General features: G+C 56.6%; 1 protein-coding gene across 1 annotated transcript in view; it reads right to left on the reverse strand.

Annotated features, from left to right (window-relative positions):
- Positions 1 to 27,219, reverse strand: part of HMCN2 (hemicentin 2) — a gene marked incomplete at its 5' end in the record, with an annotated part of 150,516 nt that overhangs the window by 49,238 nt on the left and 74,059 nt on the right. The window contains 24 exons of the mRNA XM_082610095.1: positions 783 to 974; positions 1,708 to 1,794; positions 2,226 to 2,339; positions 3,497 to 3,664; positions 4,692 to 4,973; positions 5,811 to 5,972; positions 8,462 to 8,581; positions 8,777 to 8,873; positions 9,896 to 10,071; positions 10,498 to 10,621; positions 11,466 to 11,623; positions 13,380 to 13,556; positions 15,101 to 15,196; positions 15,669 to 15,765; positions 16,208 to 16,362; positions 17,231 to 17,400; positions 17,646 to 17,754; positions 18,411 to 18,692; positions 20,196 to 20,474; positions 21,459 to 21,613; positions 22,430 to 22,556; positions 22,967 to 23,114; positions 23,451 to 23,581; positions 24,494 to 24,688. Of these exons, the coding sequence (XP_082466221.1) occupies positions 783 to 974; positions 1,708 to 1,794; positions 2,226 to 2,339; positions 3,497 to 3,664; positions 4,692 to 4,973; positions 5,811 to 5,972; positions 8,462 to 8,581; positions 8,777 to 8,873; positions 9,896 to 10,071; positions 10,498 to 10,621; positions 11,466 to 11,623; positions 13,380 to 13,556; positions 15,101 to 15,196; positions 15,669 to 15,765; positions 16,208 to 16,362; positions 17,231 to 17,400; positions 17,646 to 17,754; positions 18,411 to 18,692; positions 20,196 to 20,474; positions 21,459 to 21,613; positions 22,430 to 22,556; positions 22,967 to 23,114; positions 23,451 to 23,581; positions 24,494 to 24,688 (3,801 nt within the window). The remainder of the gene's footprint in view (positions 1 to 782; positions 975 to 1,707; positions 1,795 to 2,225; positions 2,340 to 3,496; positions 3,665 to 4,691; positions 4,974 to 5,810; positions 5,973 to 8,461; positions 8,582 to 8,776; positions 8,874 to 9,895; positions 10,072 to 10,497; positions 10,622 to 11,465; positions 11,624 to 13,379; positions 13,557 to 15,100; positions 15,197 to 15,668; positions 15,766 to 16,207; positions 16,363 to 17,230; positions 17,401 to 17,645; positions 17,755 to 18,410; positions 18,693 to 20,195; positions 20,475 to 21,458; positions 21,614 to 22,429; positions 22,557 to 22,966; positions 23,115 to 23,450; positions 23,582 to 24,493; positions 24,689 to 27,219) is intronic.

A 27,219-nucleotide genomic window follows, 5' to 3' on the forward strand; every position in this document is an offset into this window, starting at 1 on the left:
TGGTGCTTGGCTTCGGTGCTTTTGCTACTTGCATCGCACAGAGGGGAAACTGAAGCTCGGAGGAACCACGCACCGTGTGGCCACACTTGAATTCAGGCCTGGGTGACCCAGAGCCTAGGCTCCTCCATCACTAAGCAATACCATAGGGGAAGCTGGTCAGCTGTGCCTCAATTTCCCCAATAGTCTCTTAACATCCAGAATCTACTCATTTAACCAGAGCCTTATCAATTCTGTTTGTGGTTCCAATTTTTACCACTCTGTGCGCAGAGGTGGGGATGGAGTTTTACTCCCTGCTGGGTAGAATAGCTCTGCTTTCATTGGTCCCCACATTTTCTCTTTCAGCTCTCACTGGGGACCCTCCCTTTTACCAACAGCACTTTAAGAAACAGATCTGTGCTCCTCTCAACTTCTAGACCCCTGTGTCTCCTAATGAGACAGTTCATGCTGACAGCCCTTGGGAGACTGACTGCCTGGGTGTGAGCCCCGACCCTGAGGCCTGGAGTCTTGTCACCTCTCTAAGCCTCAGGGCTTCATTGGTGACATGGGGATAAGCACATCTCCCACCTCCTAGGGTTGTTGAAAAGATTCAACTAATCAGGCCTGTCCAAATGCCTGGCCCATGGTAGACGTTCAGCCAATAGGGCTGTTATTATTATTTTTGTTGTTGTTGACGTGGAAGAAAAAATAGTAAAGTGCTTTGTGGGAAGTTGTCTATAAGGAGCTGGTCACCTTGGTACCAGCCTGCTGGCACCTATGGCGGCCAGAAGAGGCTTAGCACTTACCCAGGACGCTAAGCTGGAAATGTTTGGTCTTCTCTCCTATGGCGTTGGCCGCAATACAGGAGTAGTGGCCTGCACTAGACAGGTTGGCCTGGAGGACCTGCAGGAGGGCTCCATCTGGAGAGATGCGGTGGGCATCTCCGCCAGCCAGGGGTCTGCCATCTTTGAACCATGTGACCTTGGGCTGTGGGTGGCCTGTATGCAGAGGGCAGAGGCAAGTGAAATGCTTCAGCAGGTTTTGACCAGGTCAAACAAGAGGTCAGAGGCCGCTCCAAGGTGGGGCAGGGGACATCAATTCTCCATCTTAGTGCAGACCCATGCAACAGGGCAAGACACAGAAGCAGCCACCAAGCCTGGCCTGGGTCCTTTCCTATGTGGTTTGATTGCCTTTTCCTTACCCAGGTTGTGGGCAGGAATGGCTTGGTACAGACAGGCAGGACAGAAAGGCAAGTTATCCCTTCCATCCATCCATCCATCCATCCATCCATCCATCCATCCATCTCTCCCAGCCCACAAGCATTAATGGGAGCCTACTCTGCTGGGCACTGGGGGAATCATGGTGACAAGGTAGCCCTTGGTCCTCAAGGAGCTCAGAGCCTGGCTGGGGTACACAGATATCACAAGGCCACTATGGTCCAGTGTGGTCAGTGCTGGGATAGGGGAGCACTGGGACCTGTAGGAGCCCATGGGCCCAAAGGGTCAGCCAAGGACTCCTTGTGGAGGGTCCTGGAAGCTAAGCTCTGAAGTCAGATGAGGAGTAGGGAAGAGTGTTTGGGGCGGAGGCACAGAGAGTGCAAAGGCCAAGATGGTGAGAGACCCTACGTGGGGAGCAGTAGAGCTGGGGGCAGGCAGCCCAGATCTCCGGGGACCCCCTCCTTCTCGGAGCTGCCTCTCACCCTTCTTCCAGTTCACTGCGTGTGTCCCTTACCCGTGACATTGCACGTCAGGTGAGCCGTCTGCCCCTCGGGAACCTTGATTGCCTCCTCCAGGTCCTCGTTCTCGATACTGGGAGGAACTGGGAGAAGCAGGGAAGACAGACACTAACTGACCATGCTGAACAACCACGGAGCAGGAAGCTAAGGGCCCCTGGCACCTCTTTCCATTTCCCCATCCCCTCACGCCTGCCTCCATGGGGCTGTGAGTTTAATAAACCCTAACCCTAACCCTCAGCAGCTGGCTGAGGGAAGTATCAGTGCCTCTGGGAGAAGGCCCTGATCAGAGGAAGGCAGTTGGGTGGTATTGAAAATCTTTTCCCCCTTTCATCTGGGGTTAGTTCCAGCTGTTTCTGGAAAGTGCTATGGCAGCCTCAGAGAAGAGATTGCTGATGAGGCAAAGAAAACAAGGCTTGGCTTCTCCCTCCTGCCGGTGCCAGACCCCACCCTCAGAAGCTCCCAGGCCAGAGGGAAAGGATTGGTGGGTGCCCATGAGAATGGGGCGGTGACATACCCAGGACCTCAACGCTGAAGTTCCTCCGCACCTCCCCAGCCTCGTTGCTTGCCAGGCACGAGTAGAGGCCTCTGTCTCGCTCCTGGGCCCGAGTCATCTTCAGCATCCAGCCACCTGGGGAGCAGGGGAGTGGGCTCCAAGCACAGCTATGAGCAGCCTTCTCTCCCAAGCTGAGCCCAGGCCGCCCGCCAGGAAGAGGAGCATGCCAGGCGTTATATTTAGAGGTATAGGTGTCTGCCTCCCACAATGTTCCATTCCTCAGACGGGTAAACTGAGGCCCAGGAGGGTAAACAGATAGATGGAGCCCCCTGGACATTAGACCTACACCAGGGTAAACTTGAGGACCCTGTTCTAGTAAGAAGGATCTGTCACCTGGCTACCCTCTCTTCTGTGGGTTGGCTGGGGCTAAAAGGACAGCAACGGTTTATGTAGTCCTGGCTCAGATCAGAACCCTCATTCGACTCTGATGGACCTGGTAAAAGGCCACCTTCTCCCAAGGACCTCTCAGAGGTGAACCGGCTCCTCTCAGAGGAATGCAAGGATCTCCTAAGACCAGCCCAAGGAAGACAGATACACATCATCACTGCTATTCTTGCACCCAGGGCAGACATCACTAATCGATCGCCACTCTCCTTTCTGCTGGGCCCAGATGCAGTCTCTGAATTCATATCATCACACTGAATCTGGCGGCCCCCACCAAGTGCTCAGAAGTGGTGCACAAGGGGAAACTTATTTACCATCCCAGCTTTGGCTGCATGGAACAACTGACGGGTCATTGAGGCTGAGCTTCAGGGGGCCTGGAAGTCCCTGAAAGATTCTGATGGGATATTGCCTCTTGGGCCTCAGTTTCCCCATTTGTATTCCAGCAAGAACCATCACAGACCAACTTTGTGAGGAAGATGAATATTCAAAGGAAAGTGCTTAGATCAGATTTCCCAAAGTTTGTTACGGTTCCATGCTATGTTTCATAGGTGCCGTGAGAATTTTTTTCTGCAGGACTTATCAGAACCTTGACTATACAGATGGTCACTGTGAGTCTCCAGGAGAGCAGAACAGGAAGCCTTTTCCAAACTTATTTAAATCTGATTTTTTTTTTTTTCCTGGAGCACCTCACCTGACCAGTGTTTTTGGGTGCACTCTCAGGGGACCAACAGCTAAAACGGTTATCCCAACCAAGCCTGGCAGTGCAGGATCAGAGGTCACAGGCATGTGATGGACAGAGGTAGAGGTCCAGACCCGATAACCAGATACTCCCCTGAGTGGCACCTTACCTGCCAAGAGGTAGGTGTCCTCCCCAGGGCTGATGGGTTCCTCCCCTCGGAACCAGAGGACCCCTGGAGGTGGGATGCCTGTGGCTTGACAGAGCAACGTCAAGGGGCTGTGCAAGGCAGCCGTGACGTTGGTCAGTGGGTCCAAGTCTCCAATGAGCTCTGGGGGCACTAGACACAGAGAAGAAGCCGCATTCAGGATGCAGACGGGGGCTGTACGCTCCTGCTTGGCTTCCCACCAGTGCCCTCGCCGAGGACCCCCGCCCCCCAGTCAGGGAAGCCTGAGGAGCAGAAGCGACAAGATCAGAGCTGCGTGAGTGATGGCCACGGGCTGGGCTTTGGTGTCAGGCTTGGGCCCCAGTGTCCCCGACCCCTCATTGGAATGCCAGGAGATTTCGACAAGGACATGTGTAGAGCGCTTAGCACAGAGCCTGGCACGGAGCAAAGACTGAGCAAACGAGATGGGAATTAGAGCAAAGGGGGACACCAGATGGGTCCCTAAATCCACAGAGCAGAGCTCCATTCAGAAAGGAAGCCACACCCTATCAGGCAGGGATAGGTGGGCGAGGCTGGGGATCCCAGCAACGATGGAGACATGAGAGGGTCCTCCCTAAAGGACCCCTGCCCACCTCTCCCTCCTTGTCTCTCTTCACTCCCTGCCTCCACCCTGAGGCATGCAGTAGGAGCTCGGTAAGAGATTGGAATCACAAGGCTCTTCTAGCTGCCGTGAATGTGCCCCAGCCCTCCACAGAGTCTATTCTCTCTGCCTGGCACTCTTCCTCTCACCCCGGCTCCCGACGAACCCCTACTCAGCCTTTGCATTTCAGCTAAAAGGTCACCTCCTACAGGAAGCTGCCCTGATTTCCCAGGACAGTGGTCAGGATCTTCCTGATCTCTCGGGGACCCCCGAATTCCCCCATCACATACGAGTCATGCAGGATAAAGAATGCCCGCAACAGAGAAGGGGAACAGCAAACACGGGAGGCAGGGAGGGAGGGAAATGAGGGGTATTTGGAGCCAATCCTGATTTTGGGAGCAGCGTTTGCAGCTTCTCTCAACAGGAGCCCTACCCAGAGGGGTCTGACTCCTGGCAGGACAAGGGGGTGGTCCCAGGAGCACAGCTTGGGGACGGAAGCAGCCTTGCCTTCTCCAGTCTGGTTCCCTTCCTGCCCTCCTCCAGCAGGCCGCCAGTCCTCACCCAGCACAGAGAGTGAAAACCTCCTCTCGGCCCTCCCGGCCACGTTCTCGGCCACGCAGCTGTAGCGCCCGGCATGGACAGCCCGAGCCCGCTCCACGTGCAGCCTCTGACCCTGGCTCTGCAGCCGCAGGCCAGGCTCGGCCCCCACTGGCTCGCCGTCCCGCTCCCACGTCACCCTGGGCGGGGGTTTCCCTGTGGCGTTGCATTCCAGAGTGGCCTCCTCGTCCTGGACCACGGACACCTGTGTGTGGGGCTCTCGGGGGCCCGCGATCTGAGGGGGAACTGGCATGGGGAGAAAGCACGTCAGGGAACGTGGGCCGCCGGGCACCAAACACGCACCACATGCCAGGCTCTGGGCTCGCCTCCATTTGGCCTGTGTTCCTCCATGCCCCTCGCTGGCTGTGTGACCTTAGCCAGGTGACCTCAGCCAGGTGACCTCACCTCTCTGGGCCTTCACTTTGCACCTCTATAATGGGGTCAGAGAAGTACCCCATGGCCCCCTCTCCCACACCCTGTGAATCACAGGAAGGCCTGCCGTTTGGACAGTGAGCTCACAGAACAGCCCTGAAGATTTGTGAGGGGTTTCCTTCCTTAGAAACCAGAGGCTTCCCAGAACTGAAACACCTGTTAGGACTGGCCAAGGGTGAGGGATTATTCCACAGGTGGGGTTCTCCCCAGGATGCTGAACAGCATTTTTTTGGTTTTATTCTCTAGAATGATTTTTACAAGGTTGAGATATTTAATTTCATCCCGGCAGGAGAAGTAGATGGAGACTTATGTTTCCATCACGTACAGGAGCTTCATATCAATGTTACATTTCTTTAGTTTCCAACTGTTTCAAGCTGTGTTTTTTCCCCCTCTGGACCACTGGGGGCTTCTTAGGATCACGCTGCCCCCTCTCTCACGCTGAGGTCTGGAGCTGTAAGAAGCTGGCTGGGGGTAGGGGGCAGCTGAAACGCCAGAGAGCTAAGGGGTAACAGGCCAGTGCTCTCATCAGCCCTGTTTTGTCTTTGCTTGGGTTTTGGGGTGAGGTCTGCCCTGCCAGGGCACCTGGCTGCCCACCCTTTGGCCCCCTTCTGGCCCCTTCCGCCTGGTTCAGGTCATCCCAGCCTGACTCACCATGCACCTCCAGCTGCTGGTCCTGGCTGCTATTTCCGGCCACGTTGCTGCACTCACAGGTGTACGTTCCCTCCTGGGCCGGCTGGGCCTGTGCTAGATACAGCAGCCGCCCCACAGCTGACACCTGCCCAAGGCCGGCCCCGTCCATGGGCAGAGGCTGACCTGGATGCATGAGAATGAAGCCCCTGGTCCTTGGTCCTTCCACCTCGAACACTTGTCCTCCCATCCATCCTGGCCAGCTCCTGCTCATGCGTCAGGTGCCCACTTAGATGTCACCTCCACCAGGAAGCCTTCCCTGAGCACCAAATCTGATCCTGGAACCCACTCTGAGCTCCCATAACACTGAGCCTCTCCCCAACACAGACAAGCCTGCCGGTGGCATGTCTGAATCCTGCCCTGGCGTGGGCTGTCCTGGAGGGCAGACCCTGACTCCCTTTCCCCCTGGGATCCTTAGAGGTTCTCTGGGGCCTGGCATATAATAGCGCTCAGTGAAGGCTATCGAATGAATGACCCATCCGTCTAGCTACAGAGATGGCGGAGGGAAACCAAGCAGCTGGCACACCTGGCAGCAAGGAAACCCCGATGCAGGGAAGGATTTTGTAAACCAAGAGGCACTGGATTAAACGCTAACTTCCAATATCCTGCGCCTGTTCACAGCAGAGCGGCCCTCTGGGCTCTGGCCATCCATCAGCATGTGTCCCAGCAGGGGGAGGAGACTAGGTGGCCACATGACATTCTTCCTCGCTCTTACATTCTATTCTCTGTCCATGCTCTCTCCCCTGGTGATCTCGACTTGTCTTGTCACTTTTGGATTTATTCTTAGTCCAGACCTCTCTTCTGAGCTCCAGACACCTATGTCTGACTGCCCACTTGCCAACTTGTTGGGTGTCTAACAGATCTCAAAATTAAATGCCCTGAACTCCCTATCTGCTCCCCCAGACCTGCCCTTGCAGCCTCTCCATCTGGGTGATGGCAGAATCACTCTCCTGACTGCCAGGCCAAAAGTCATCCCCGACTCCTCCTTCTCCTTAGCCCCCTATCCCAGCCGTCAGAAAATCCGGCCAGCACCACCTTTGAAATGCATCCAGACTATGGCCCCCTTCCAACACCTCATGGATACCCACCTAGTCCAAGTGCCAGCATATCTTGCCCAGAGTCCCTGCAGGAGCCCCCTCACTGGCCACGCTGCTCCCACCCTTGCTCCCAATGCTCTATTCTCATCATGCTGGTAGGAACCATCTAGAGTACAAATCAGACCCCTACAGAAGCCCCATCTCGCTCAAGGTAAAAGTTGAGATCCTTACAGCCTTTGGTCCACCCCCATCGCACAGGTGACCATCTCCTGCTACCGTCCCCTTGCTGAATCTGCTCCAACCCCACTGGCCTCTTTGCTGTTCTTCAAACAAGCTTGGTTCATCCCTGCCCCAGGGCCTTTGCACCCGCCATCACCTCTGCCTGGAATGCTTTTCCCTACAATATCCTCATGCTCATCCCTCACCTTCTCCACATCTGCTTGGTCAAATATCCCTGGCCACCCAACTTAAAATTGCAAATCCCACCTCCCTCCCCCCTCACAACTTCTCCCCTTTCCTGGATTTTATTTCTCTCCATAGCACTTATCATGTCAGGTATTAAGTCATTTACAGGCATACCTCGGAGATATCATAGGTTCGGTTCCAGACCAACGCAAAAAGCAAATATCGAAATAAAGCGAGTCACGTGATTTTTTGGTTTCCCAGTACATATAAATATTATGTTTAGTCTATTAAGTGTGCACTATTACGTTTAAAAACACAACGTACATAACTTAATGAAAAATACTTTAAAATGCTAACCATCATCTGAGCCTTCAGCAAGCCATAATCTTTTTTCAATAGTAATATCAAAGATCACTAATCACAGACCACCATAACAAACATAATTATAATAATGAAAAAGTTATAAATATTGGGAGAATTATCAAAATGTGACAGAGACCCAAAGTGAGCAAATGCTGGAAAATGTTGGGAAAATGGTACCAATAGACTTGCTGGAGGCAGGGTTGCCATAAACCTTCAATTTATAAAAAACACGACATCTGTGAAACTCAGTAAAGCAAAGCACAATAAAACGAGGTATGCCTATACTAACTTCTCATCTATTACCTGACTGCCCCAATCCACTGCCGTACATCCAGCACCTAGAATGGGGCCTGGCACAGAGAGGCTCTCAACAAATACTGGTTAAATGAATGAATTCCAAATATTTATTGAGCACCTGTTTTGTACCGGGCACTGTCTTAGCCACTGCTGAATTCCCAGACAGTGCCTCCCAGGGCTCACGGGCTCATGGAGGAGCAGACATTGAAGGACTAAGGTGGGTAATATGAAGAGCTAACATACAGGGGTGGCGTCAAGGAGGCCTAGACTGGGGTGGAAGTCAGGGAGGGCTTCCTGGAAGAAGAGACATCTGAAGTGAGGCCTGAGGATCAATCCAGCTCTCATTGGCTGAGGAGGGGCTGCAGGGCCTTCTGTAACCAGCACCCACACCCCCTAGGGCTGTAAGCCCACCCACCTCCAACTCAACAAGAATGGGGGCACCCAGCGAGGGTAGGGAGCAGCCTCCTTGGATGGGGCAATGAGGGTAGGGCTGGGCGAGGTCAGCCATCCTACCGTCCTTCCTCCAGGAGATCTTGGGGAAGGGGATGCCCCGACATTCGCAGGACAGCCTGGCGGGGCGCCCCTCGGTCACAGTCAGGGTGCGAGGCTCTGGTGAGGGGAACACTGGAGGGACTGAGTAAAAGAGAGGAGGTGAGGTGGGCAGGAAGTTGAGGGCTGGGATAAGAAAGGGACCCCGGGGAGGAGAGGGTGGGGTGGAGGAGGGCTGTGTCCTAGAACCCACTCAAGGCAGCCCCAACCCCAGGGCTTGAGAGCCAGCCCTCCTAGGGGCAGGGGGAGGGACCCCAGCCCAGCCCAGGAGACCCTCACCCCAGACATTCAGGTTGTAGTGTTTCTCCGAGCAGCCTGCCTGGTTCTTCGCCTCGCAGGTATAGCGGCCTGCGTCCGCCACCCCGGCTCTGTCCACCTGGCCGAGAGCAAAAACAACCCATCAGCAGGGGCGGCACAGATGGGATTACCCCCGGACAGACTGTGTGACCTTGGGCATGTCACTTTACGTTGCTGAGTCCCCCCTCCCACCCGGAACCACAGAGCAGTGGTGGCACCTGCTACGCCTCTTGTCCTGGGAAGTTTCTGGAAGCCAGGACCTTGGTGGCCTGACATGGACTGGGCACAAATGGCGGCCCTGCCAGCCTCGCCCCACTTCACATCCACAGCCCAGTCCTGTTCCAAGGAGGAGGCGGAGGGGACCCTGTCCTCAGGGGTCAGATCCTGACCTAGGTGGGTGAGGGAGCTAGGCTGTGGCTTGGTAGAATGAAGGGAAGGAGGGGGCGGTATTCCAGGCCGAGGAAACCAAACAAAGGGGCTCAGAGTTGGGAATGATCGTATCACAAGATGTAGAGGGGTGGGAGAAGCAAGAACAGGCTGGAGTGGAGGGTTCTCCCTGCGCCTTGGAGAGGTACGTCCCTTCCCCCAGCTGACATGGACGAGCTGTTGGGGCCTCACAGGCATTCTCTAGGACTCTCCCAGCCACCCCAGAAGAAAGGCACCAGGTGCTCACAGGTGAGAGAGCGGAGGCCAGGGTGGTCAGAACATGACCCCCCAACGACCCGGGAGGAGGTGGAGCTAAAATTTAAATCCAGGCTGTGACTCCAGAGTCCCTGACCCTAATTAACCCCTGCCTTGCTGGGCCAGACGAAGGGCCTTAAATGCCCAAAGGCAAGGAGACTTTCGAACAAGGAGTGAAAAACTCGTGGGGGTCCTGAGGGAAGTGCACCCCCCCACCCCCCGCCACTGAGGGCTCAGTCCTGGGGCTTCGCTCTCCATCCCTGTTTGGTTGGAAGCAGCTCTGTTGGGTCCTGTGACTGGAGGGGTCTGCAGGTCACAGTGAGCTGAATTGAGGCTCACAGGGGCACCTCTGCCCGCCCTGTTCAGGGCTCAGCTCTGCTCACAGTGGGGGCCCCCTTGGTGGCCTGGGAGGCCGCACACCTCCAGCAAGGCCTTGTCTGCGGAGAGGCGGATGCCAGGCCGGGGCTCCAGGGGGCGGCCATCCTTCCGCCAGCTCAGCACGGGAGGGGGCACAGCGTGGCTCTGGCACTCCAGGGCCACTGACTCGTTGGCCACGACGGACACATTCAGCTCTTCTCCAAGGATGCTTGGGGGCACTGCGGGAGGGGGCGGGGCAGGGGCTGTCTCAGCAGCCAGGAGCAAACACCAGGGATGGGAAGTCACCATTAGGATGAGGGCCCACCCCCTGAGCTGCAGCCCTCTTGTCCTCCCCATGATGACCTTTAGAGGAGGCCCCCAAACCTGAATAGGATGGTGCATTATAACAACATCAATATCCTGAATATGATTTTGTACTTTAGTTGTACCAGATGTTACCACTGAGGAAAGGGCCCACCCGCCCACCTGTCCACAACAGGGGAGCTCACACTCTAGGAGAGGGCTCTGGGGGTCCAACTGACCCCTACATGAAGGCAGACACAGTCTCAGGCCAGACCTCCCACATCCAACCCCCGGGGATGCCCCAGCCCCGCCTTCTTGAGCCGCCGGCCTGCACCCGGCAAAGTCCAGGGCCTGACACTCACTGTGGACATGCAGGATGACGTCCCGGCGGTCCTCGCCCACTGCATTCACAGCCACGCAGGAGTAGCTGCCAGAGTCGGAAGCCCGGGCACTGGCCAGCGTGAGGACCCGGCCCCCAGGGAAGACCTGTGGCCCAGAAGGAAGTCCACATGAGGTCAGGTCCTGCTAGCAGGCACAGCGGGCAGCTCGTCCCAGACCCCCGGGGCCCGCCACAATGCAGAGGAACCTCGAGCTCTACCCAGACCTCAGGACCTCTGCTGGCTGGTGGGGAATAACATCGGTCCTGAGAAAGTCCCCTGTAGTAGGGCTATGGCTAGGGAGCCCTTGAAATAGGGCTGGTCCCCAGGTGTAAGATGCACAACTGATTTCAAAGAGTTTGTACAAAAAGGAGAATGTAAAATGTCTGGTTAATGATTTTTTATAATGATCACGTGATGCAATGATACTTTTTGGATATACTGGGTGAACTAAAATGTATTTTTTTATACAGCAGTTTTTTTTTAGTATTCACTTTTTATTTATTTATAAATAAATAAATAAAGTAGCCAAAGGACACTTTTATTTATTTATTTATGCCGCGTTATGAGGCTTTTGGGATCTTAGTTTCCCCAACCAGGGATCAAACCCGTGCCCCCTGCAGTGGAAGCCAGGAGTCCTAACCACTGGACCACCAGGGAAGTCCTTAACATGCATTATTAAAATTGGTTTCACCTGTTTCTTTTCATTCATCCTAATGCAGCTACTAGAAATTTTTAGATTACATATTCGGTTCACCTTGGTGGTGTGCATTATGTTTCTGGAAACCACCTGGCTCTAGACTCCGTTCAGCAGCTCCTCTTCCTCCCTCCAGCCGACCATCCCAGGCCATCACTGTTGCCCTCTCCCCTCGGCACTCCCAGGCCCTGACCTCTGCTCCCAGCACCCACTGCGGCACCCGGGAGGCGAGTCAGGACCGCCCACCCCCACTGACCTGGAGGCCGGAGGTCCCTGCCGTGGACACGGGGTTTCCATCCTTCAGCCACATCAGCATGGGGCTGGGGGCTCCCGTGGCGTTGCAGGTCAGCCGAACCGGGGTGTGGAGCATCACGGGGCCTGGCAGGCTGGGTGGCAGAGTGATGCGGGGAGGCACTGCAGGGTGAGGGCGGCACAGGGCACAGGCTGAGCCCCACTGGGGGTGAAGCAGGCAGGGCCCCTGGCTGGGTACCCGCACGGGAGCACACAGCCACAAACAGAAGCTTAGGAACAGCCACTCCCAACATGGGCGCAGCACTCCACAGTCCTTGAGGTTGCTCATCTCACCCTGCCAACCCCACCATGAGGCTGCCACAGACGGGAAACTGAGGCTCAGAGAGGGACGTCACCTGCCCAGGGCTGACCAGCTAGGAACTGGCACAAGCAGCACCTGAACTTGGGCCTTCTGCTCAGCATGAGGCCATTATCAGGGGGATGGTGTAGGGGTAGCCAGGGTTGAGAATCCCTGGGCAGGTTTTGCTTTCCAACTCAGAGGTATCAGCCTACAGACAGCCCCTCGTGGGCAGAAAATGGTCAGAAGATTCAGTTGTATCTGGGAGGCATGAGCCATGACACCCAGGGTCCCAGCCTCGTGTCAGCTACCTACCCCCTGCTCCCAGGATAAAGACCCAATCTTTCCAGCCTCCATCTGCTCCCCAGCACCACACTGGCCCCTCCTCTCACTATTCTGTAAGCTCCAAGCCCCCAGCCTCCTTTCAGTTTCTCAAATTCTCTATAGCCTTAGCATTTTGCACATGGTCTCCGTTTAGGCATCCAGCTCTCAAAGATGCCTCCTGGGACCCCCCCAGGCCAGGTCAGCGCCTCAGTTCCAGGCATTCAGTTGTACCTCACTTTTCCTAGCTCTTATCACAATTGTCATGAAACAGTACTTTGGGTAAGTATCCAATATCCTCCACTAGACTGAAAGCTCCTGGGTCCATCTTGGTCAGCGCTGCAGCCCCAGGGTCTGCCCAGAGCACGTACAGGCGCATCTCGTTTTATTATGCTCCACCTCACTGCACTTTGCAGATGTTGTGTTTTTTACAAGCTGAAGGTTTGTGGCAACCCTGCCTTGAGCAAGTCTGTCGGTGCCATTTTTCCAGCAGCATTGGCTCACTTCTGGTCTCTGTGTCACATTTTGGTAATTCTCGCAATATTTCAAACTTTTCCCTTACCGTTCTATCTGTTAGAGCGATCTGTGAACAGTGATCTTTGATGTTGCTACTACGACTCACCAAAGGCTCAGATGATGGTTAGCATGTTTTAGCAATAAAATACTTTTTAATTAAAGTCTGTACTTTCTTTAGACATAATGCTACTGCACAGTTACTAGACTACAGTATAGTGTAAACAGAACTTTTCTATGCAATGGGAAACCAAAACATTCATGTGACTTGCTTTATTTTGATATTCGCTTTCTTGTGGTGGTCTGGAACTGAATGAACCTGCAGGATCTCTGAGGTACGCCTGTGCTCAGTAGATGGAGGAATTGATGTTTGAATAAATGGATGGTTAGATGGATGGATGATGGGTGGATAGGCAGAGGACTGGATGGATGGTTGGATCCGTGGAAGAACAGTTGGGTGTTTCCATGCGTGGATAGAAGAATGGATGGATAAATTATCCATGGATGGAAGGAAGGAAAGATGAATGAAAGGAAGGATGGATGAATGGATGATGGATGGAAGGAAGGATGGATGGATAAATTATCAATGGATGGAAGGAAGGAAAGATGAATGAAAGGAAGGATGGATGAATGGGTGATGGATGGAAGGAAGGATGGACGGATGACAGATGGATGAACAGACTGAGGGACAAATGGATGCAAGACAACTTTGGGGACAAGGATCCCTTTAGTCTCAGGGCAGCTCACCATTGACCCGTAGGCCATACTGCAACTCTGTGCTGCCTGCCACGTTGGAAGCCACACAGCGGTAGCTCCCAGCATCAGAAAACCGGGCTCGCTCAATGAGGAGAACTCTCCCATCAGCTGACACCGTCACTCCCTCCTGGGCAGAGACAGGCTGGTGGCCCTTGAACCAGGAGATATCTGGTGAAGAGAAGAGAGATGAAAGGGTCCCTGCCAGCCCTTCAGACTGTGCCCTGTGTCATGGGCATCCAGGAGAGGCTTCCTGGGTGGCCACATGGTGTGCCTTTATCTCAGGCACCGGAGAAAGCCAGTGTTCTCCAGGAAGGGGGGTGGGGCAGAACAGGGCAGCGTTGTCTGAGATGGAACCGAAGGCAGAGAGGGATGCAGGCTGGGGCAGCCAGCAGCAAGGAGAGTCAAAGTCAGCCCAGCCCCTCATGTCCTCCCCCTGCCAGGAGACCACCCATGAGGGAGATCTTTAGAGGAGAACATGGTATACCCCAAAACAGCAGCCTCATTAATATGGACCAATTATAAAAAGCTACATGCACCCCCATGTTCATAGCAGCACTATTCACAATAGTCAAGACATGGGAACAACCTAAATGTCCATCAACAGATGAATGGATAGAGAAGATGTGGCACATATATACAACGGAATACTACTCAGCCATAAAAAAGAACAAAATAATGCCATTTGCAGCAACATGGATGGAACCAGAGATTATCATACTAAGTGAAGTAAGAAAAAGACAAATACCATATGATATCACTTATATGTGGAATCTAAAATATGACACAAATGAACCTATCTACAAAACAGACTCGTGGACATAGAGAACAGACTGGTGGTTGCTAAGGGAAAGGGGGTGGGGGGAGGGACGGAGTGGGAGGGTTGGGGTCAGCAGATGTAAGCTATCATATATAGAATGGATAAACAACAAGGTTCTACTGTATAACACAGAGAACTATATTCAATATCCTATGATAAACCATAATGGAAAAGCATATAAAAAAAGAATGTGTATATATATATATATATATATATATATATATATATATGTATAACTGAATCACTTTGCTGTACAGCAGAAATTAACACAACATTGTAAACCAATATACTTCAATTTAAAAATAAAGTTAATAAAGAGATAATAAATAAATTAGTAATGACCGACTGTATCTTCAACTTCCTTACCTCCTGCCAGGGTCCATCCCAGAAGAGGGTTTCCCCATGGCAGAGGGCAAATACCTCCAGGGCTCACCACCCCAGGCAAAGCAGGGTTGACCTGGTTCAGATGGGGAACAGGAAACGGACCCCCTTCCTGGGCCCATCCTGTCTGCCGGGCACCCACACCTAGCCCTAGCTCCCAGACCTTTGCTCAACTGCTGGTCTAGAGAAGAGGCCCAGATGGAGGTCCTGGTTCTCACCGCCAGCCCCGGGGCAGCCCCGTGAAGCCACAAACTCAGCAGAAACCCCGCAGGTTTGTTTCAGACACCAGTGCAAAGGCTCTGGGCCCTGGCAGTGACTGGCATGTAATGGGCATTGCATAAACAGCTGTTGACAAGGAAGAGGGGAACACTGGGGAGGGAGGGGGAAGGCCTGCTGATCTCATCCTGCTTTGTGCACAGCCAGAGCAGTGCCTGCGGCACTGCCCCGCCTCTTTGGATGGGGAACTGGGGTTGGCTGGAGGTGGCTTTCAGCCAAGAGGAGGGGTCTTACTTACCAGGAGGGGGTACGCCTGAAGCCAGACACTCCAAGTATACGGAGGCATTTTCCAGCACTGCCTTTTTGACCAGGCCTGGCTCGATATTGGGGGGCACTAGGGGAGACGAGGAGAGCCCTGGCTTGGAGGGGTACAGGCTCTGGGTGGCTCATCTCGGCCTCCCCAGTGCCGCTCCCCAGCCTTCCCAAGGGGGGCTGGGCAACAAGGCTGACCCTGGCGCCCGACCCCCCAGGAACAGCCAGCATCAGGCACGCTGGGGAGGTGGACCCCAGACAGTCAGGACGAATGACAAGGGCCAGGATTTGCCCATATACACAAGGACCTAAATGAGCCCCCAAATGAACAGAACAAGCAAAGATAAATATGAATGAGAACAAGTCTGTCCACTGAAAATCCGGTGGAAAGCCACCAAAAGTGACCACAGAGCAAATGATTTTCTACTTCTACAGTTAAGTACGTGACATTAATTTTAGAGCCCCCAGCCGTCCCCAACCCCCCACGGCAGCCCTGCGGGCACTCAGTCACCCGCCACCCCAGGTGCAGGCTCCGCCCCCACCCACGTCCTCACCCAACACCTTGAGCGCCACGTCCCTCCTGCTCTCCCCAGCCTGGTTAGTGGCAGCACAAGTGTAGATGCCTTCGTCCCTCAGGTCCACCTTCTCGATCTGGTGGAGAGGAGGAACGGCAGGTGTGTGCCAGGATGTGGGCGGGGCCTGGGGTCAGAGCAACACTGGGACATGGCAAGTGGCCAGGCTGCTGTTGACCCCAGCGCAGGAGAAGTGAGGCATGGGCACAAGCTTGGTTCCGGGTGGAGTTCTGAGCCACACGTTCAGATTCCAGGGGATCCCTCTGGTCTTGGGGATACTCCCCTCCCCCCATTTTCTCCCCCTGGGAGCTCAAACTCCGGGGACCTGGACTAGGCTTAGGGCTCCCTTCCCTCTTCAGGCCCAGTACCCCAAGGTCCACTGAGCATTTCTAGGATGAGTGGACTCTGTTTGTCCTGCCCCCAGGCTGCCAGAGTTCCGCTTGGGCTCCCCGGGGCCGCTAAAAAGCAGCCCCTCCCCCTGTGCAAGGTCGGCCTGCCAGCCCTGGGGCCCTTGCACGTACCTGCAGGTTCCCCCCCGAGGCTGCCAGGGCCACACCATCCTTCCACCAGCGGAGGCTTGGGGTAGGTACCCCAGTCCCTGCACATTGGAGGGTCACAGGCTGCAGGAAAGGGGCTGTGATGTTCTCACCCCCAACTATGACCACCGATGGGAACTCTGGGCAGAGGGAGAGGCAGGGAGGCCCAGTCAAGGTCAGGAGGGGTGCAGTGGGCACCCAGAAACCTCTTCAATGCCTGGGGAGGGAGGGAGTGGCCTTGCAGGGCTGGCATCTAGCCTCCCCCCACTCAACCCTCCAGACACCTGGCCTTAGGGGAAAGAGCGCCAGACTGAGAGCCGGCAGAGCTAGTCTTTCCCTTTCAAATTCTCCCATCCATCATCCATCCAGCCATCATCCACCCATCCATTATCCATCCATATGTGCACTGAGCATCTACTCTGTGTCCCATACTGCACTGTGCACAGGGACACAGCAGAGAAAGTTCTGTGCTGCCCTCAGAGCTCCCAAGCTGGGCAGTGGAGATGAACAGCCAAATGAGAAATCCCAATACAGTAGGTGGGGGGCTATGGCCACGAGAGGCTGGGCAGTGCAGATTATAACCATGGTGGAATCAAGGAGGGCTTCCTGGAGGAAGGGGTGTTTTTTTAGGACAGACCTGAAAGATAGGGAGGAGCTAATCAGGCAAAGAGGAAGAATGTTCCAGGCAGAGGGAACAGCATTTGCAGGACTGGAGGTAAGAAAGCCAACGTATTTAAACAGTTGAATGAAGTTCAGCGTGGTCAGCATAAAGAGAGCAAGCCGGGGTCGGGGGGAGGCTGGGCAGGGGATCGAAGGCCTGTAGACAAGTGTGGTGAGCACCTGAGACCACACTCTCACACTTGTGTCTCTTTGGGGAGCTGGGAAGTCCAGACCAGAAATGCTGTCCAGAGAAGACCAGCTCCATGCCCTTCCCATGTCTGTCAGGCTGGCTTCACCCACCGCGGCATCTCGGGCTGTCATTGCCCCAGAACCCCAAGCCGCCCTCACCGTGCACAGACAACTCCACTTCAGCCCCTGCAGTGCCCGCTTCATTGGTGGCCTGGCAGGCGAAGAGGCCCGCGTGGTCCAGCTCCACGTGGTCGATGTGCAGTGTGGTCCCCTGCGAGGTCAGCTGCACCCCGGCCAGCTCCTCAGCTGGGCGGCCATTCTGCAGCCACCTAAGGTATGTGGGGAGGGGAACAGGTCAGCCTGAGGCTAGAGAAGGTAGGGGCAACAGGACAGGCCAAGAGGCCAGGCAGCATCTCTCTCCTTTTCTCACGTCCCTGGCTCCATGGTCCTTGGCTCCAGAGCCTCTTTCATGCTCCTGGGAGGGGAAGCATCTCCCGTCCCCACCCACCCCCAAAGCATGCTCTCTGCCTGTCCCCCAGCCCCCCAGTTCTGACCTCCACCACCCCATACGCACTGGATCGCGGGCACTGGGGAGCCTGAGGCCTGGCAGGGAAGGTCCAGGGGCTGTCCTACGAGGGTGGTCACCGGGCCCAAGCCTTCAGCCAACAGGAGCTGCGGGGGCACTGTAGGCAGGAGCCACCATTGGGTGTCTGGTGCTGAGGAAAACCCGGCCTACAGCCCTCCTAAGTCCCAGTGCAGCCAGAGCCAGGCCCAAGCTTCACCTCACCCTTCAAGCACTCCCATAAACGGCCCCTCGTCCAGAAGGCCTTCTAGGACCACCCAAGTTCAGCCTCCCCACAGGATTGGTCTGTTTATTCAATGTCTTCCCACCAAACCCAGGGCTCAGGAGTCCCGTCTCCCTGTTCCCTGCCTTATCCAGAGTTAATGGCTGTGAAGTGTCCGTGAAATGGAAGAAGCAGGCAAAGGGCCCCCCCATCCATCCCCGGGACCAGCGCCCACCACCCAGCTTTGGGCCTCAGCGTATAAATGTCCATCCCATTGACTGGGAGCATCTCCTGGAAGGCAGAGCGGTGTCCTTCACCCTGGATGACCTGGCCCAGGGTCATGGGCAGGAGCAGGGACCCTTGATCCCGGGAATCAACCCTGCCCACACTGTATCCCTGAGGGGCCCCAGCCCAGGTCGCAGGGTTCTCATCTGTCCCCTTATCTGTCTCATGCAGTCCAGGGCACTGGTCACTTCCATTCCCTCTGCACACACTAGGCGTGGGAGGGGGGACCCACGGCCCAGGTGACTCGGGTGGGGCAGGCCTGGGCTCACCCTGCACCTCCACGGAGTACTGCAGCACGGCCTCCCCGGCGGGGCTGCTGGCCACGCAGCTGTACAGGCCTCCGGACGCCTCCCCCAGGCTCTCCAGGCTCAGCATGCCGCCGCCCACCTCCAGCCACGTCCCATTGCTCTCCGCCACGGGTAGCCCCTCGCGGTGCCAGGAGAGGGTGGGGGGTGGGTGGCCTCTGGCCACACAATCCAGCGCCAAGGGCCTCCCGGCCACGGCCTTCACCACACGGGGCCCTCCACCAGCGCCCTCGATGGTGGGCGGGACTAGGGAAGAGGCAGGGGCTGCTCAGGGACCAGCAGCCTGGTTAAGTCCCTCCCAGGCCCCAACCCACGCGAAATGCCTTCTCCCCTCCACTAGCTGGAACCCCTGTTCAGACATCATCACCTCCTCCAGGGAGCCTCCCCCGGCACCCTGGCTGGAAGCACTCTCTCCCTCCTCTGCCCCTTGGTGCCATCCCCACCCCCCCTACACTGCCTGCATCCTCTCTCCACACCCTGCTACCCCCGTGAGCTCAGCCTGAGCGGAACAACACTTGTCTCTGTGCGTCTTCGGTATCTGCACACGGTAGGTCTCAAGATCCGCTGAACCCAAAGCGATGGGTTCCCCAGGGCCCAAGACCAGAGTCTCTACTCCTACTACTGGTCCCCTGCCTGGCCTGAGGAAGCGAGCAGACCCTAGCCCAGACGGCCCAGCCTCTGGGGGCTCCTAACTCAGCCAGTGATGGCCAAGGGGGTAGCCAGAGGGGGGGCTTCTCTCTTCCCCTTGGGGAGGGCCCCCAAGTTGCTAGGCCCACAGAGTCATTGCCAGGAGACATGGGGCGATGAGGGAACGGCATGGGCTTCTCAACATTGCCTGGGTCACTAGCCCCACTGAAAATATAATGAAAACACACACGTGCATTTTCCATCAGTTTCCAGGAGGTTCTCAGATCCCTGAATAAGAATCCTGGAGTTGGCTGCTGGGCTCAACCTCAGAGGCTGCCCGTAGACCCCACACACCTCAACTTCCCTTTGGGGTCCCCAGGACTCCAGCACCCAAGCCCTTTGTATCTTTGGGGACCAGAGCTCCGGAGCTGATTCCTCGAGAGGGACCAGAATGACCCCACCAGGCTGCATTCTGCCTTCTCAGACTTCATCTGCTCAGACCCATCTCTGCCTTCCTACACACACCCTGTCTTCTGAGTTCTTCACATGTCCTCAGAGCCAAGCCCCTTCAGGCAGGCCAATGCTGAGGTTAACAGAGCACAAGTCAGACCCTCGAGGTAGGAACTGGGTCCTCTCACCTCCCAGCGGGGTGACCTGGGCCAGCCCCAGAGCCCACCACACTCACCCACGAGTGGGGGGACCAGGGCCCTAGTCCCTGTGCTGTGACTAAATTAGCTAGCGCTGTGACGAGCCCCAGGGTGTCTGGACCACAGTATGTGGCTAATTAAGAGCACTTAGTTATTAGCTGTGGTCATGGGGGTGTGGGCACAATTTCCTGAGAAGCCCTAAACCGCGAGGGGGAGACGTGGATTCTCAACTCGGCTCCGCTGGGGCCCCGAGACAGGCCCTTCCCCTGGCGTTGGTTTCCTCACCTGCCTGAGGAAGGCTGGGTGAGCTGAGATGACCCTTCTCCCTGGGTAACCCCTCATTCGCATTTTCCTGGGCCTCTGGCTGCTCCCTTCACCCACCTTTAGAGCCAGACGGAGGCCACCCCGGCCCAGCGTCCCTCCCACTACTCGCCCCAGCTGACCACTGCTCCTGCTGCGACCCCGGGCCGCTCACCGAAAACCTCCAGCCGGGTGGCCTTCTCCACGACCCCCACGGGGTTGCTGGCCCTGCAGGTGTAGATGCCAGTGTCCGAGCCCTGGGCCCTCTCCAGCTGCAGCTGTCGGCCGCCCCTGGTGTAGACGGTCCCGGCACTGGGCAGCAGGGGGTCCCCATCCTTGAACCAGGTGATGTCAGGCGTGGGCACTCCTCGAGCTTCACACAGGAGCCACATGGGGTGGCCCTCCATGACGGTCAACTCACTTGTCTCGTTGGAGCCCCAGATGGTGGGAGGTGCTGAGGACAATGGGGGGCGGGGGGCAGTCACAGGGAGCCTGCCCAGCACCGAGGTGGCTGGTGTCCCATCCCTTGCAGCCCCATGCACCTGTCTGTGGGCCACAAGCAACGCACATGTCACAGGCTTCTACTGCAGGGGTGGGAGGAGGGGCGGGGGGCTCTGGGGACAGACAGGAGATATCGGCCAGGGACACGCTGACGTGGGGGGCAAGCCCGGCCATCACAAGAGGCACAGAAAGCGGGGGAGGGGCCACAGGTCAAGTTCCGGACCCCACTTTGCCTCTGACTCGCTGTATGACCCGCATAGGTCACTTCCCCTCTCTGGGGCTCAGTCTCCCCATCTGTAAAACGAGGGGCCGAACTGGATCCGGGGTTCCTACAGGGCAGGTCACACACCTTGGGTGGTACCTAAGCTGATCCTCAGGACACGTGGGCATGCATCTCGTAACAGAACAGCTACACCCTCCCCAAATCTCCTTCCTGCCTGATTACGACAAAGGAAAAGGCTGTTTGGTGTGCTTGGTGCGACTATGTTCGTAACCTTTCTAGAACTTTCTATTCTGCCCTTTTTACCACATGCAGGCAGCTCACAGCCTAAGGGTTTCCAAAATCCCTCTTTGGTTGCATTTGTTTTCACAGCTTCCTCCCACGAAGGCCAAGCAGCCCTGCTTCCTACTTGCCTTTGATGTGTTACACATCCTTTTACATAAATGAGTTTCAGTGTAAAGAAAAGTGACTTGATTTAAGCAAACAATCATCCTGAGTGGTATCAGGAATAGGAAAACTTGTGAAGCTCAGATGGGGACAGTGGGATTTGGGAAACGTCGGGCCAGATTCCCTCTGTTCTTCGCGGTCCACCCCCCCCCGCCCCCCCCAGCTTTACAGAACCGGGGGCTCACTCCTCATAGGCCCCCGTGTCTGCCCTCGTCTGCCCTCCATGCGGTGGGCAGCCCGTGGTGGGGGCCGGGAAGGGGTTGGGCTCACAGTGGATTCTGAGCTGAAAGTCCTTGGCCTGCTGGCCGGCTGGGCTGAAGGCCACGCACTGGTACCGCCCTTCATCCCCCAGGTGACTGGTGGTGATTCTGAGAACCTGGCCATCCTCCTGCAGCTGGATGCGAGGGTCCCCCGGAAGGACAGGTCTGGAAAGGTGGTCAAGACTGTCCGTAAGGCCAGCTGGCAGGGGCAGGCCACACAGAGGGGAGCCTGCTGCTTGGGAAAAGGAAGCCTGGAAGATTCACAGTCGCTGAAAGGTACCAACAACCCAAGTGCCCATCAATGGATAAACAGATAAACAAAGAGTGGTTCATCCCTACAATGGAATATTACTCAGCCATTAAAAGGGATGAAGCACTGAAACCTGCTACAACATGAAAAAACCTCGAAAACTGTGCGCTAGGTAAAAGAAGCCAGACACGAAAGACTACATATGTATGACTGCATGAAATTTATATGAAATATAGTGAAATTCACAGAGACAGAGGTTAGTGGTTGCCAGGGGCTGGGGCCGGGGAGGAACAGAGTAGTGACTGCTAATGGGTATAGGGCCTCCTGTGGGGGCGATGAAATGTTCTGGAACCAGACAGAGGCGACGGATGTGCAACACTGTGGATGTACTTGTATTTAGTACTGAACGAATTGTGCACTTTGGAATGGTAAACATCATATTAATTCCTTAAAATTTTAAATACCTTAAAAAACACCTTTGAAAAAGTTTTAAAAATGAAAGGAAGCCTGGCTAAGTGATGAGAAAACCCTGCCATTTGAAAGCAGGGTCTCACCTGGGTGATCTCAGGCTGGGGGGTGGATGTGCCCCACACCGCCCTCTGCCTGGGCCCTGGGTGGCTCGTGCAATGCCTGTCAAGCTCTAACCCTGCAGAGTTCCATCTCCCCAGAGGCCCTCTCCACCAACCCAGGCCGAGGCTCCACCCCAACACTACCCGTCGGGGGTCACTCACTGCCCATCCTTGGTCCATTCCATCTGGGGCGTGGGGACCCCCGAGGTCTGGCACTCCAGCTCCACCCCTACACCAGCCAGGCCCAGCACCTCCTGGGCGGCCTCGGCTCCAAGCACGGAAGGTGGGACTGGGGGTGAGAAAGGGTGGGGGGAGAAAAATCCTCAACCCCTACAAGCCCCGCCTGCTGCAGGGCCTTTGCACATGCAGGACCCCTGCCTGGTCACCCTTCCCTTCTCCTACCCGGCCCTCATGGGAAGCTCCCCCAAACCCCTGGCTGGATCGGCCCCTGCTCTGTGCGTCCTCAGCTGCCGCCACCGCTCCTTTGTAGCATATAATGCATAATGTAATTACAAAGCTAATGATGTGATTATCTAATGTCTGCCCCCATAGCTCTGTGAAGACAGGGACCAGGTCTGCCATACGCCCCTCTATGCCCCCGGCTCCCAGCCGGTAGTTTCCTTCCCCCGCCCCACCTAAAAGGGGAGGGGCTGCAGGGCCAGACACACTTGGGAGCTGGGAGGGCTCAGCCTCACTCACTGAGCACAAGGAGATCGAAGTCCCTCTGCACAGTCCCGGCCTGGTTCTCGGCCCTGCAGGAGTAGAGGCCAGAATCGCCCTCCTGGATCCTGGGAAAGTGGAGGGCCCGGGCCCCGTCCAGGAGGCGGTGGCTGCCCACCTCGGGGATCTGGGCAGAAGAGGCCAGAGGGAGCTGATGAGCGGGGTCTGGCCACCCCGCACCCCCCATCAGCAATGAGGAAACTGAGGCCCAGGGAGCTGGCTGGTGACGGGAACCCAGGGCTTCTGATTCCCAGAACGGTGCCGTGCCCTCTCCACCAGGCAGCCCCTCAGGCTTTATCGTGGGCCCACGGTCTTCCGTGGCCCTGAGCCCCAGTGCATCCCCAAAGACACCTGCCACTTGTCACACCTCCCCGCCACACCTGGCACATGCAGGAACCCGTCCAGAAGGTCTGTACCCTATCCAAATCCCACCCACAGCCCACCCACCCCAGGGGACACCCACCTGCTGCCCATCCTTGAGCCACGTGATCTCGGGGGCCGGAAAGCCATTTGCGTCACACTCCAGCGTCAGGGACTGCCCGGCCATGCCTGACACGTTGGCCCTGTGCCCGTTCTCCCGGATGCTGGGGGGCACTTGGGAGCAAGGAGAAATAGAGGAGCTGCCCCCTCCCAGGACAGCCACGGCCACCCGGACTCCTTCTGGGCCATTCTTCCCCACCTGGATGGGCAGCCCCAACTCCCGCCCTTCCCCAGATTCTGGGGTTCCAGGATGCCCGCCCCAGCCCCTGCTGTGGCCATCAGGAGCCCCGTGGGCCTGGGAATGGCCACAGCGGCCTCGCCCTGGGACCTCGTGCTGGTCGTGCCCAGGAACTGTCTACGGGCTCTGACATCCAGCTTTGTAAGATGCGGGAGCCCCGGGATCCATCTGGCTCTCCACCCAAACTGCTGTCATGGTCACCTAGGGGGGTACCCTCCCCAACCCCAAGTCAGAATCTCTGAAGATGGGGCCTAGGTATGTCTTTGAAACAAATTTCCCGGGAACCATAAAACTGCTTCTCCCACCCCCTCCATAAGCCCGTGTTGAGGAGAAGGGCTCCCCTCCCCCTGCACACAGCACCAGGGGCGGGGGGAGGGGGAGGGGGCGGGAGCTGTGGGAAGCTCTTCCTGCTGCGGGAAGAATAGGAACCTTGGGTAGTTTCAGCAGCTTCAGTGGAGGGGGGCTTTGGGACTCTCATTTGCCATCAGTGAGCCTTCTAGAATAAATTCACTAGACCATTTTAGAGCCTTTTATGGAGTTCCAGGTTCTTCTCCTTACACTGTCTCCGTGGAGGTCTCTCTGGGGATGGGGATGCCCATGCAACCTGCCACTTTCCTGACACCCTCAAGCCCTCCCCAACAAGCACGGAGTGGGGGAGGGCAGGGACCTGTGGCCTCCCCTGCAGTGAGCTCTCAGGCTGGGGAGCTGGCGCTGTCCCACCCAGGCTTCCATGGGTACCACTGGGAGGTGTGTACAAGCCGTTCCCCAGCCCTGGGGTCCCTGCTCACCATGGACTACGAGCTTGGCTCTCCTGGATGCGGAGCCCGCCTCGTTGGTGGCCTGACACTCGTAGTCTCCACCGTCGGTGGGAGAGACCGAGGCCAGAAACAGAGAGCCTTCATCCAGCACTGCCAGGCCCGGCCGGCCACGCAGGGGCTCTGAGGACGGGCCCTTCCGCCACGTGACCTGTGGCTTGGGCGTCCCTGGCAGGGCACAGAGTCATCAGCACGAAAACCTGTCCCCTTCCCTGTCCACACCCACACTGCTCCCCACCCCCGTGCAAGTGATGCTGACCCTCCGGGGTGGGGGGAGGTCTCAGGTACCTCCTTGCCCCCCAGGCTGGAGGAGTAGCAGGTGCTCACACACCTGTCACCTCCCCACCCAGTGCTGTGTGTCCACATGGCCTCCCAGTGGCCCGAGGGCCACAGGCACAGGGGCCAGAGCCTTTTCTGGTTCCCTTCGCAGAGGCCCCACCTCATCCACACTCCCAGCCCCCTCACCTGCCCTGTGTTTTCTCTTTTGCCCGCCATCTCCAACTTCCTAATGTACAGAAGATGCACTTCTTTAGGCTTTTTTTTTTTTTTGGCCTATTGTCTGTCTCCCCCCACAAGGTCCGAAGTCTTTGCTTTGTTCCCTGTTGCACCCCCAGCTGCAAGCCCAGCGCCTGGCACACAGTAGGTGCTACATGAATGAATGAGACCGCCGTGCTCAGTACCCATATTGTGCCATCGGATCCGCACATAAACGGTGGAGAACCCAGGTGGACCGGGCCTGTGCTTCCCCTCACAGGCATGAGGCGGGCACCGCTGGCCACACACCCCTAGCCCCACCGTGAGCGCCGCAGTCCCCCTGGAGGACCTTCTCCAACACTCCTCACATCAGACTGTGCAGTGTCTGGCGCTGCTACCAGCCTGTCGGCTCACACGGCCCGGCGCACAATGGGTGCAGGATGAACAGCTGCCCCACTGGGCCAGGGCACACAGTAGGTCTTCAGATCGTTGTTGAAGGAATGACCCAGCATTCCAAGCAGCACACGTGCCCATGAGGCATGGCGCCCAGTGGTCGCAGCGGGGCCTGGGGTCACGTGAGCCCCAACTCCGCAGAATGATCTCAGGATGAGGGCAGCCCTTACCCACTGCCCTGCCTGCTGGGCCCTCACCTGCCTTCCTACCTCTGCTAGCGCCGAGCAGGAGGGCAGCCTGCAGCCCCTCCATCACCCCACATTGGGGTCATAATCGTTGCTAAATACCAGTTATCATGCACCACACCCCCACTTGATCTGCTGACTCCCCTGGCAGCTCGGGGCGCTTTGTAAGCACACTCTCTCTACCTCACTTGCTCTTTTATCCTCACTTTCAGAGGGAGGGGTGAGACACCCCATCTAGGGGGGAATGGGGCTACGATCAAGATGCGGCACATCCAAGGCATCCTGGGTGTCGTCTCGTTCGGGAGGGCCCCTGCCCCACCCCACCCTGTACTGACTGCTCCTGCTTAAGTGCTGGGGACTCTGCCCGCTGGCCCTGAGGGAAAAGGAGGGCCACCCATGTTCTGCGATCCTTGGGCTACTTAATCCTCTGTGTCTGTTTTCTCATAGACCCCTCTGCTGTTTCCTCTGTGTCTGTCCAGGATGCCTGCCGGAGTGTCCCAGCTGCTCCCCACCACGGAGACACATGTGTGAACACATACACACAACATACACACATACACCCCACAGACACACACATGCCCCTCCCAGCTCCTCATCTTTTCCCAAAGGCCCCAGCCCATCCTCCTGCCACCCAGAGACCAGGACTTCAGAGCTGCCAGCCTTGAGGGGTATTGAGTTTTGAACCCTGGAAGCTTTTTTTTTTTTTTTTAATGCAAACATCTAACCCCTAAATGAGCTCTGACCACACAGAACTGCACCACTGCTCTGTGACAGGAAGGCTCCAGGGACTCAGGGCTGTTGCTGAAAAACCACTCACCTTGCCTCCACTCCCATTTTACAGAGACCAAGAGAGGAGCAATGTCCAAAATCACCAGCAAGTTGGTGGCCAGGCTCCTGGCCTCTGTACCACCCCACAAGGAGGAGGCGGATGGTGCCACCCACTGCAGGTACCAGGACTCCCATGGGGCACGCCCTCTGGTGCTCCAGCCTTTCTCCTTTCTCCCTCAGAGCCCTCCGAGCCCAAGGTCACATGGCTGGTGAATACCAGTGCCCAACACTGCCCACCGGGCAGCCACCTGCTTGAAAGAGAGAAGGCCAAGGGGGGTGGGGTGGGGTGCGGGGCGGGGACAGGCAGTTTTGATGGAGGCGACTTGGCTTATGCTGACTTGGCTGAAGTCAGGCCCAGAGGACAGGCCCCTGGCTGACCAGGGATGATGCTGGGGTTGGGAGTGACTGTGGGATATCAGGGCAGGAGGCCGGGGCTGGTGGTCCCGGGAGGGCCCTACAGGTTCCTTGCTGTTACCAGATACTGACACAAGGTGGCGCCCTGGTCAAGAGCGGGACAATGGCCCCTCCAGGTGGTCTGCTCCCACCTGCCTCCTACCTGGCCCTCCCTCTGTCCCATTCCAAGGACTTCCCTGGATCCTGTGGCATGAGGAGTGCAGTGCAGACTAGAACCAGCTCTCCTGGCTCCTGCCAGGCTTTTTATAAGCTACCACTTACTTCTTAGACACCCAGACACCTGCCCTTCTAGAGAGCACCATCCATGCACAGGGGAGACATTTTGGCCATTTTGACCCAAAGCCA

The sequence above is a fragment of the Mesoplodon mirus genome (genome assembly GCF_964341445.2).
Source record: "Mesoplodon mirus genome assembly, chromosome: 1".
In the NCBI taxonomy this organism is placed as follows: domain Eukaryota; kingdom Metazoa; phylum Chordata; class Mammalia; order Artiodactyla; family Ziphiidae; genus Mesoplodon; species Mesoplodon mirus.